The sequence below is a fragment of the Cryptotermes secundus genome, unplaced genomic scaffold (genome assembly GCF_002891405.2).
Source record: "Cryptotermes secundus unplaced genomic scaffold, Csec_1.0 scaffold958, whole genome shotgun sequence".
NCBI classification, from domain to species: domain Eukaryota; kingdom Metazoa; phylum Arthropoda; class Insecta; order Blattodea; family Kalotermitidae; genus Cryptotermes; species Cryptotermes secundus.
Genome location: NW_019720583.1, coordinates 77796 through 90390, shown reverse-complemented (window position 1 = coordinate 90390; position 12595 = coordinate 77796). Strand labels below are relative to the sequence as shown.

The following is a 12595-nucleotide window of genomic DNA, read 5'->3' as shown; positions in this document are numbered from 1 at the left end:
CGCCACACTACGTGGGTAGAGTCGATCACCTTAGGAAAATAAGAGCCAGAAAAATAAGAACAGATGTCGGGAAGTTTTCCTTTGTGAACAGGACCATTGCTGACTGGAACCAGTTACCTGAAGGGGTGATTGGGACTCACCCCATTAAAGCGCATATATTTAGAAAGAAGGTTAGGAAAGCAAAATCAGTAGAGCAAGTGAAGTGTACTTGTATTAGGTCATTGTACTTGTACTGTACTGTGAAAATTATTTCTTGAGACGTATGTGATGTATCTTTGTTGAATGTATGTCCGCTTTTGTAAACACTGCCACCGGGCATAAGCCCAATTGCAGTAAATAATAAATATAATAATAATATGTTCTATTTTTCCAACATTTGGCTTGCATAGTTTGTTTGAGAGATATATATGCCATCTGGTTGCCTCTAAATTTGTATTCCTAAATAAACTTTTGCATTTGTGGTTTTTGGGAATTGATTTTCCAGTTTCAGCAAAATTTCCTCTATTTGTCTTTCATCCTCTCCCATGATTATCCCGTCATCCACATGAATGGCCATGAACAAACTATTGGCATCATTCTTAAAAATGCATTGGTCAGATTTTAGTTGGCTTAGACCTTCTTCTTTTAGAAAGGTTGTCAACTTCTTGTTCCATTGCGATGGTGCTTGTCTTAAGCCATATAATGCCTTTTTCAGGAGACATATCTTGCCAGTGTTCTTGTATCCTTCTGGTATCTCCATGTAGTTTTCCTCCTCAAGGTCTCCATACAGGAAGGCAGTCTTCACATCAAAGATTTGCATGTTCGTATTCTTATGTGCTGCTATGGGAAACAGTGCTCTAAGAGAATTCATGTCAACAACTGGGCTGAAGGTATCCTTGAAATCTATTTCCCCTTCCTTTTGTTAGCATCCTCTCACAATCAGTCTGGCTTTGTGTCTTCCATCATCCTTTATTTTGAAAACCCATTTACTGGTCATAATTTTCTTGCCAATTGCGTTCTCTCTGTTTACATATATCCAAGTTTTGTTTTGGTAGAACGAATGCTTTTTCTTTTTAATGGCTCTCTTCCACTTTTCGCTGTCTTTGCTCTCCATGCACTCGTCATATGTATAGGTGAGCATACCCTCTTTTTGACTCTCTGTGTGATAGTCTCGGTACTTTGGGTGCATGAATGTTTCTTCTTGGTCTCAATGCATATCCATGTTCGTTTTGTCCATTGTTTTTCCTTCCATTATCCTTGTGGTCAGCATTTTCATTTTCTTCATCCTCTTCAGTATCTGTTGGTTCTTCTTCATTGTTGTCAGCTTTGGGTTCTTGCTGCATTTCACTATCTTCCTGATCTGAAGTATTTGGCTTGTCTTCTGGATCCGTCACTCTTTCCATTTCCTTTTGTTTATTTGTTGTCACAGGTTTACTCGTGAATGAGACATAGGTCCTTTCAGTATTTGGATCCCATATTCTGTAGCCATTTGTGTTGTATCCAACGAATATTCCTTTCTTGCTACGACTCTCCAACTTTTTTAATGGTCCGAGAATTTTAGCGTACACTTCTGAACCAAAAATCTTCAATCCAGCCAGATCTGGTCTTTACCATACCAATTTTCCGCTGGCGTTCCATTCACTGTCACTTCTGTTTAGTAGGTATGCAGAAATGAGTACAGCTTCACCCCACATTCTCTTACTTAAACCTGAGTCAAAAGTCAATGCTCTTGCCTTTTCCACAATTTACAGTTCATCCTTTCGGCAGTGCCGTTTAGCTGTGGCGAATATGGTATAGTAAATTCCATTACAGTCCCCTTGTTCTTACACCATTCTCTCAAGGCGTTCTTATATTCCCCTCCATTGTCGCATCTTATTCTTCTCACTCTTGTATTGAAATGACACTCAGTTTCATTTACATATTCCTTCAAAAAGGTATACACTTCACTCTTATTTTCTAACATGTATATCTTACAAAAATGCGTATAATCATCCATGCATGTAAGGAAATTTTTTTTATGAGTTCTGGAACATATGAAACGTTTTTCAAACTACACTCTTTAAATTCTAAATTGCCTATTTCTTTTGCAGTCATACTTTGATTTTTCTTTGCTACCTTTATACATTGCGTATACTGCTTAGTATGTATCCAGTCAGTTTTCACATTTGTCATATGACATGTGCTACCACTATCCACTACATATATTTTGTCTTTTTTTTACTTGCATCACTCACGTGGGTTTCTGCTGCTTCGGCTAGAAAATTTACCTTGCTTCTTTTATTCCTGTCTTTAAAATAACAGTCCTTTTCAGCATGGTTCATTTTCTTACATACTGTACATTGTTTTCTCATATCACTGTCCTTATTTCTAAAGTAACAGTCCTTTTCAGAGTGATAATTCGTTTTACAGATAGAGCATTTTCTCTTACCTTTGTTGGGGCGGTTGATCTGGGCATGACCTATTTGATTACAATTGAAACACTTGAAAGGGGTTTTACTTTTGGTTTTAGTTACTGTCTTAAAAGCTATGCTTTCCTCTTCTTTAGTCGTCATCTTGCACTTCACTTCTTCCAACATCAATCTGGCCACCAGGTTGTCAAGGTTTCTGTCCACGGTTGCCATTGAGTCCCAGGCAGTGCTGAAGTGTTCGTAGTCTTCTGGTAGAATCATTATTTTTGTCATGATCGTGCTTTCATCAACGTTTTGGTTCAGTTGAAGCTTGAAGGCAGTGTTCTGCACATGACTTATATTTGTCATCATATCCTTAGTTTTGTCATACTTGAAGTTGTAAAAGTCTTGTAGCAGAAGGCACTTCTGTTGAGAGGTGTCTCGCTGATAAATTTGCTTCAAGGTGTCTTACATTTCTTTCGCAGTTGTGCATGTGACAGTGTGGGTCTTCACGTGTGTATCGTTCTCACTATGTAGTATTGGCACTTTGCATCTTGCATCTTCCATTTCCTTATGTTTTCTTCATCTCTTGGTCACTTAACAGGTCACTGCCAACAACGATGTTTATCAGTTCTTTTGCACGCATCAGAATCTTTATTTCAAAATCCCACAATGGAAATGAGTCGGTGTCCTTCAGTTTTGGCAGATTAGTTACCTCTTCTGTCTCTGTGGTTGCCATTTTTTTCGTTATTCTTCTTCTGTCTTCTCCTTTTTTAGTTTTTGAGCAAATCTGGGCCCATAACCTGTTGATTTTCTTTGAGTCGTGCTTACATATTATTTAACAGCCATATTGGATGAGAAGAAACTTTTTATTATAATACAAAACAAAAATGAATGTAGATCACTATTACCAACTTGAACATTTTTACATTACTAGATTCTCAACATGTTCCTCTCTTAATGTCAGAGACCAAGTTTCACATCCATACAGAACCACAGGCAATTATAGTTTTGTATATTCTAATTTTTATGTTTTTGGACAGAAGATGAGACGACAAAGGTTCTGGACCAAATGATAGCAAGCATTACCCGAGTTAAGTCTCCTTAAAACACACAGACTTTAATTGATACAAGTAAGGAGGTTGGTCTAGAAGTAAACACTGAAAAATCTAAGTATATGATGCTGCCTTGTCACCAGAACGCAAGGCAAAAATCACGACATAAAGATAGGTAACATATATTTTGAAAATGTGGCACAGTTCAGATATTTGGGAATGACGATAATAAATCAAAACCTGATTCAGGAGGAAATTAAGAGGAGATTGATCGCTTGTAATGCTTGCTACCATTCAGTCCTGAACCTTTAACTTCTCATGTGCTGTCCAAAAACATAAAAATTAGAATATACAAAACTATAATTTTGCCTGTGGTTCTGTATGGGTGTGAAACTTGGACTCTGACATTAAGTGAGGGTGTTGAGAATATTTGGACCAGAGAGAGATGAAATGACAGGAGGTTGTAGAAAACTGCATAATGAGGAGCTTCATAACTAGTACTCTTCTCCAGGTATACTTAGAATGATAGGTCAAGGAAGATGAGATGGGCAGGGCATATAGCACTAATGGGGAGAATTTGCATGCATGTACTATATTGGTGGGAAAGCTAGAAGGAAAGAGACCACTAGGAAGACGAAGAGGTAGGTGGGTGGACTATTAAAATGGATATTAGAGAGATACGATGGGATGGTATGAATTGGATTGATGTGGCTCACAATAGGGACTGGTGGAGGGCACAGTTCAGATATTTGGGAATGACGATAATAAATCAAAACCTGATTCAGGAGGAAAATTAAGAGGAGATTGAACTCGGGTAATGCTTGCTACCATTCAGTCCAGAACTTTTTGTCTTCTCGTCTGCAGTCCAAAAACATAAAAATTAGAATATACAAAACTTTAATTGTTGGCCTTCCGATCGACCTTACAGGCAAAACTGTGACAGTTAACTCCTTCCCTTTCCTCCCCATACATGCGCAGATAAAGCAGCAGGCTTCATGCCACAATCACGGTCTTCCATCCTATAATGTTGAGTCACACACGTCACGTGCTGTGGTCCTGCAGGCAGAACTGACGGACTGACGGGTTTCCCACAGGTCAACAGTCCAAACGATTGGCCGGCCGCACCACACACGTCAGTTTTGCCTTTCAGTCTTCAACTGTGCAGGCCGAACTGGAGGCCAAACTGTGTGTGTATGGGGGCCCCAAGGGAGGAAGATAGACTGAGGGTGTTGAGGAGAATATTTGGACCAAAGAGAGATGAAGTGATAGGAGGTTTGAGATATCTGCATAATGAGGAGCTTCATAACAAGTACTCTTCTCCAAGTATAATTAGAATGAGAAGTCAAGGAAGATGAGATGGGCAGGGCATGTAGTACTAATGGGGAGAATATGCATGCATATAGTATATTGAAGTCAAGGAAGATGAGATGGGCAGGGCATGTAGTACTAATGGGGAGAATATGCATGCATATAGTATATTGAAGTCAAGGAAGATGAGATGGGCAGGGCATGTAGTACTAATGGGGAGAATATGCATGCATATAGTATATTGAAGTCAAGGAAGATGAGATGGGCAGGGCATGTAGTACTAATGGGGAGAATATGCATGCATATAGTATATTGAAGTCAAGGAAGATGAGATGGGCAGGGCATGTAGTACTAATGGGGAGAATATGCATGCATATAGTATATTGAAGTCAAGGAAGATGAGATGGGCAGGGCATGTAGTACTAATGGGGAGAATATGCATGCATATAGTATATTGAAGTCAAGGAAGATGAGATGGGCAGGGCATGTAGTACTAATGGGGAGAATATGCATGCATATAGTATATTGAAGTCAAGGAAGATGAGATGGGCAGGGCATGTAGTACTAATGGGGAGAATATGCATGCATATAGTATATTGAAGTCAAGGAAGATGAGATGGGCAGGGCATGTAGTACTAATGGGGAGAATATGCATGCATATAGTATATTGAAGTCAAGGAAGATGAGATGGGCAGGGCATGTAGTACTAATGGGGAGAATATGCATGCATATAGTATATTGAAGTCAAGGAAGATGAGATGGGCAGGGCATGTAGTACTAATGGGGAGAATATGCATGCATATAGTATATTGAAGTCAAGGAAGATGAGATGGGCAGGGCATGTAGTACTAATGGGGAGAATATGCATGCATATAGTATATTGAAGTCAAGGAAGATGAGATGGGCAGGGCATGTAGTACTAATGGGGAGAATATGCATGCATATAGTATATTGAAGTCAAGGAAGATGAGATGGGCAGGGCATGTAGTACTAATGGGGAGAATATGCATGCATATAGTATATTGAAGTCAAGGAAGATGAGATGGGCAGGGCATGTAGTACTAATGGGGAGAATATGCATGCATATAGTATATTGAAGTCAAGGAAGATGAGATGGGCAGGGCATGTAGTACTAATGGGGAGAATATGCATGCATATAGTATATTGAAGTCAAGGAAGATGAGATGGGCAGGGCATGTAGCACTAATGGGGAGAATATGCATTCATGTACTATATTGGTGGGAAAGCTAGAAGGAAAGAGACCACTAGGAAGATGAAGAGGTAGGTGGGTGGACAATATTAAAATGGATATTAGAGAGATAGGTTGGGATGGTATGAATTGGATTGATGTGGCTCAGGATAGGGACTGGTGGAGGGCTATTGTGAATACGTTAATGAACTGGGTTCCATAAATTGGTGGGAAGCTCTGGAGTAGCTATATAATTAGCAGCTTTTCCAGAAGGGCTCAGCTTCATGAAGGCAGTTAATAAAAATTTACTAGAGGGCATGTTCACTGCATGGGTTGCTGGCTTTCCTGCTCACTGTGCTGCAGTGATACTGTATGGCGGTGTCCCCTTGCAGTACATGTGGAAGAATTAATGTTTCCTGAATAAAACATGGCCTGTAGCTCATACTTCGGACAGTACAAGCATTAATTCCTTGTATGGGATGTAGGATTTATGTGCCCCAGTGTGTACATGCCCATTGAAATAAAATGAAGCCTTTTTCTAAAAACTGTCAACTCGGTATCAGTTTTGCCATCATGACTGACTGAAGGTACCAGTTACATAAATTACTTCCTTTGTGGTTGCGATGTGTGTGCAACAGCCATAGTTTCAGTAATTTTGTTTAGTCCTCAGGTTCTCTCTGATATTTCCATTTCTTGTACATGATTCTTGAGAGGCTTATGATGCTGATGTTCAAACCAGGTTCCAGAATTATTCAACCTTTTCAGTGTTAATGCTCCACATCAACATTTATTATTATTAATTTGTTGACAAGATCCTGTGGGAAACTTGCTCTGATTTTGCCCAAACTCCCACAAGCAAACTTGCACATCATGTGGTATTCATGTAAAACACTGTGCTTTAATGTAAACTTGCATGTCCAGCACAAATAGAGCTTTGTGAGAACTGCAGCGAAATTACTGAAACCACAGCCATACAAGGAATCGAATGTGAGCAGCTGTATGTAGACGTGCATTGTTACGGAGGAGCACTGCACTGGATGTCAGCATTCCATGCCTTTTGTTCAGAATGGATCTGTGCATTTTTTTTTACTGTTTCACAATACGCTTTGGATGTTGGTGGTGGTGTCTCTTGCTGCAGGAATTCCACCATTGGCATGCCTTTCCTGTCCCAGGAAACAGTTATCATCAGCTTTTTGGCAAACAGCATTTGTTTAAACTGTTCCTTTTGTTTGTTGAATATGTATGCACATCCACTGCACCGACTGCCCTTTGGTTTCAACATTCTCCAAATGAAACCCAGGATTCATTACCTGTTACTCATAGATGTGATTGAGAAATTCATTGCCATCTTTGTGGTATTGCTTTAAAAAGGTCAAAGCTTGTGACAGTCTAGCCTAACTTATCTATAAGAGTGCATGAAATTTGTAGAAAATCACTTGAAATATCTGAAATTGTGAAGCGCCACCTTTCACAAATCTTTTGGTCAACACTTTGAACAAGAGCATCACTGCCAGCCACTTAGTGCTTCATCGCGAGCATTTATTTGCCTATCTTTGAGCATTCTATACCATCATCCCACAGTTTCTTCCCTTGCTACATTTTGGCTGTAAACTGTGTGCATAATTCATAATGGATTTTTGCAATAATCACCTATTTAGCCCAGAGAAAGCTTATAACAGCAAATTATACAGCTGGCAGGATTATCAATCACAGGACGCATCGTAACTCACTCTGCAGAGATGAACAAATGCTATGTGACCAGTTATATGATAGTTTACAAGGCAAGGGGTTATGTGATGCTACATTGCATGCCTGAGCCCCCCCCTCCCAACTATTTCCAACATTAATTGCCCAAAATAAATGGAGGTTACTTTCTGAATAGCCCTCATATTTGGAATACAAAAAAGAAAACCCACCACATACACAAAGTTCTGCTTGTGATGTAAAATACTGATTCTGGCACAGATGTGGTTGAGAACTACAGGTGATGGACAAAAATATGGAAACACCCAACAAAAAACACATTACTGTGACTAATAAGTAAGTGTATGACAACCTCTGGCTTGCAGAACAGCTTGCAGTCTCCTTGAAATGGATAAATAGAGGTCTTGTATGAGTTGCAAGGGAATCTTGTACCATTCTTCCTGCAAAACATTGGCAAGTGCTGTTAACGATGATGGAGGTGGATAGCGCGCACGCAGATTGCTCTCCAGAACAGACCAAAAAGGCTCAATAATATTGATATGTGGTGATGGTAGGGGCCATGGCAGATGTGACACTTCATCTTCGTGCTCAGAAAACCAGTCCTGGACGATGTGAGCTGTGTGAACACGGGCATTGTTGTCTTGGTAAATGACATCACCATTGGGGAACAAAGTTTGTACCATGGGATGGATCTGGTCACCCAAAATGGTCACGTAGACGTGACCTTGCAAGGTAATGATGGGGTCCGATAGAATACCATGATATGGCTGTCCATACCTTGATCGAACCCCTGCCACGTTTCACTCTGGCAGCAAACAGTCTGGTTTGTAAGCTTTGGATGGTGTTCTCCAGACGTAAAGTCGGCCAGAAGTCGGAAACAGTGTGAAGTTGGACTCATCCGACCAAATGACTGTCTTCCATTGCTCCATAGTCCAGGTTTTATGACTTCGGCACCACATTGTCCTCTTAGTGGCATTTTGATCACTGAGGAGTGGCTTTGGAATTGCAGCTCGTCCAGAAATACCCTTCTTGTGGAGTTCCCTTCGTACGGTTTTGGTGCTGACAGAGTTTGTGAGCGTGACATTCAGTTCAGCAGTCACTTTTGCATCTGTAGTCTTCTTATTTTTCGTCACAGTCCTACACAATGTTTGTCTGTCTTGATCACTCACCACACATTTCCGTCCACGCTGGTGTTTATCGGATGCGGTTTTTTCAGTCCTCATGTATGTGGTCATAATCTTCGATACTGTGCCTTGCGAAACACCAGAAACCTCGGCTACCTTCGTTACAGAAGCACCCACCATATGGGCCCCAACAATTTGCCTGCGTTTGAATTCTGTTAGCTCTGACATGATGCACTAAAAACTACACAGAAGACTGGCTCGACAACAAGTGAAGCGTGCAACGTATTGCAGAGGTTGCACAAGTAGTGGTATTGGGCAGATACAACAGTGTCACCTACAAACGTCGCTAAAATAAACACTTCAATTCAGGCATGCATTTCACGAGGTGTTTCCATATTTTTGTGCCAATTAACCGTGAGAGGTGCTTATGTAAGTCACAATGCAAGATAAACAGTAACCTTTGTATGTATGTATGTATGTATGTATGAGGGGTGGGCTACAATCCAACCCCTGCACTGAGACCAACAGTTATCTGTTGTGCTTCCCCTTTAATTGATTGATTGATTGATCAGTAACTGTCAGATGACAGGTCCACAGTCTCTTCCAAAACAGTTCCTCCACTTAATGTGATCTTCTGTTTTTGGAAAGAGACTGTCCAGGAAAAGTGATAATGTGGTAGTTTTTCCATTTGCTTTCCACATCGCAGTACAACAGCCGTTCAAACCACTCTGGTCACGCCTGTTGCTATACGAACTTGAACCATCTCGAGCATCATTTGTTCTGTGCTTCAAGTCGCTGCTGATGACGCTGCTTCCGGCATCAGTTTTTGGTTTTTGGTGTCTCTCTTCGTCTGATGCCTACCCTTTGACCTGTCCAGCAAGGGAGGCCCTGCCAGTAGCTACACTACCGCTGGTATAGCTCTCAGGGTCCTTGGCATACTCAAACCCCCTCACCAACGAGGGGGCCCCTTTAATTAACCCCTTATTAATCCTACAATTTGAATAAACTGCAGGGCTTTAATTATGTGGGTGTCATAGTAGTTGCTTGGTTCCATAAAGAACTGGCCCAAGTGACAAAATCTTAAATGAGCTGTGTCCTCGGAATAGCATAGGATATGTCGGGCTGATTCGTCTTCTTTCAGGCACCTTTCACAAGTGGGATCGTCTGTCAATCCCATTTTGAAAAGGTGACCTTTTAGGTGATAGCACCCTGCGAACAGTCCTACCACCCATCTTAATTGGTCTCTTGTCTAATAACATATCCTTCATTGTTCTGGTGGAGGACCCTGATATAAGTCCCTTTGCCTGTTTGAGTCCAGTTTTGGATTCCCATCTGATAGAATATAGATGTTCCTATTCTTATAGTTCCTATCTAGATTCTTGACTGCACATGCCTTGATGGTGTGTAGTAACCTTTACTCTGTAGTACTGCTGAAGAGGAACACATCAAACCTGTATAGCAGAGAGGTTATGCTTCAGCATTCCTACCTCCCTCATATAATTTTTATCTGCTGATGTGACATCAGCATGAACTGTGTCTGTGTGTGCGTGATTTGTTCAAAAATATGTGTTCAGAATGAAATTGATTTAGTTATTTCATTAAAAGAAAGAACATGTCTTAATAGACTTTATAATTTTTGTTTGTCCCATTAGGTGGAGCCACTGCAAAGGTACTAACGACCATGAAGACTGTGCCAACAAACATGGTGACTGTGAGCAAAGCACCAGGGGTTGGGGGAAAGCAGACTATAGTGATCACGAAACCGGGTCCAGGAATGACAGGTGGCATGCCAGGGACAGCTGGTATGAGTGTTGGCATGCCAGGACGTCCTGCTGGTGGACCACAAATAATAGTGGTAACCACAGCATCTGGCTTGAGGACTGTTCAGGCTGTGAGTGCTGCACAGACTGCCATGGGTAAGTGAAAACTGAGCCGCAGAAAACTATCTCTTATTTTGATTTATGATCATAAACCCTAGAAGTGAAACCGTTCAAGTAATGACATATCATGTTTGATTGCATGACTTTTTTATCTGCATGTTTAATCTACTCAGCCCAGCACCTGTGTTGTCATAGCAACGTTTCACTGTAACAGACTTTGAAAATTTTTATGCATTGGTTGTCAAGTGAGTAACATCCAGGAGATAAAATTTGCTTAGTGGGGGATGGGGTCCAACTAGCTCCACTCGGCACAACAGCCACTGATTGACCTGTTGTAGCCTGCCCCGGGTGATTATGATGATGGAGAATTTGGCGGAATGAAGATTGGCAGGGGAAACTGAAGTACTTGGAGAAAACCCGCCCCAACGCCACTTTGTCCACCACAAATCCCACTTGACAAGACCTGGGATCAAACCTGGGCCGCCACTGTGGGAAGCCAGCTACTAACCACTTGAGCTATGGAACGGCCTATCCAGGATATACGTTACACCCATACTTGTACTTCAGCATACACATCCAGGAGGATGAAGAATGGAGGGCAAGCCCTACAGTACTTTTTACAATGTGGTTCAAATATGACCGAGACTGATTTGTATGTAAACATGCTGCACTGCGCAACAGCTCTGAAACCTTGAGAGAGTGAAGCCACAACCTCCACCCTCCCTCCTGTTTGGGTTAGAACGTCTTCAGTCCTGTGTGGGAGTTGCTAGAGTGATGCGTGAACAGAAGATACCACAGAGCATGGAACAACGCATTGTGATCAGATTCCTCGGAGAAAACACCCTGTCTGCTGCAATTCACCATAGACTTCAACAACAGTATGGGGAAGAGTGTCTCTCCCGGACCTGTGTGTTTGAGTGGTGTAAGTGCTTCAGAGAGGGCAGAGAGTGCGCGGAGAATGAACCGCGTGATTGTCGGCCACGAACATCTGTCACTGAGCCAAACATTGATCATGCAGACGCGCTTATTCGTGAGAATAGGCTCATCACTATCGAGGAACTTGGAGCAATGCTGTCCATCAGTGCTGGTAGTGTAGAAGACATCGTGAAATACCACCTGCATTATCGCAAGGTGAATGCACGGTGGGTACCGCACACTTTGACGGACGTGAACAAAATGGTGCACATGCAAGCTGCCAATCATCTCCTACAGCAATTTGAAGACGAAGGTGATGCATTTTTGAAGTCTGTAGTGACCACTGATGAAACATGGGTGCACTACTTCATTCCCGAATCCCAGCAGTCATCACGGGAGTGGCGGGCTCCCAAACCCAAGAGAGCACTGAGGAGCTGTTCGGCAGGAAAAGTGATGGCAGCGTTCTTCTGGGACTGGCAGAGGTTATCCATTTAGATTTTCTGCCAGATGCCAGAACAGTCAATGCAGCTTATTACTCAGACCTCCTGGCAACAGACGTGAAGGAAAAGATTCGATCCAAGCAGAAGACAGGTGGAAAGCAGGTAGCCTTCCTTCAAGACAATGCACGCCCCCATACAGCCAAAACAACAATGGAAACCCGGAAATTGAAATGGAACATTCTGACACATCTGCCGTACAGTCCCAATTTGGCCCCAAGTGATTTCTACCTCTTCGGAAGGCTCAAATCAGACTTGCAAGGCATGCAGTCTGTGGATGACACCGCCATCATCCAGACAGTATGGGAGTGGATATGCCGCTAACCACAAGCCTTTTTTGAAAAGGGCATCAGGATGCTTCCAGAACGTTGGGAAAAAATGTGGACTCTGGAGGGGAGTAGGTTGAAGACTGACATGTGGAAGTAAGTGTTTGGCAATTGTGGTTTTTTAAAAAAAAAATCAGTCTCGGTAATGTTTGAATCACCTTGTATAATCACCAGAGTGACTGAGGCATTGATCATCAATCATCTGCTTGATTCCCATGTGGAAGAAATCAG

General features: G+C 41.8%; 1 protein-coding gene across 2 annotated transcripts in view; it reads left to right on the top strand.

Annotated features, from left to right (window-relative positions):
* The window catches only part of LOC111869914 (host cell factor), a 162496-nt gene that overhangs the window by 75703 nt on the left and 74198 nt on the right, over window positions 1–12595 (top strand). For both annotated transcript variants that reach the window (XM_023861804.2, XM_023861795.2), the window contains exon 11: window positions 10399–10662. In XM_023861804.2, coding sequence (XP_023717572.1) covers window positions 10399–10662 — 264 coding nt within the window. The remainder of the gene's footprint in view (window positions 1–10398; window positions 10663–12595) is intronic.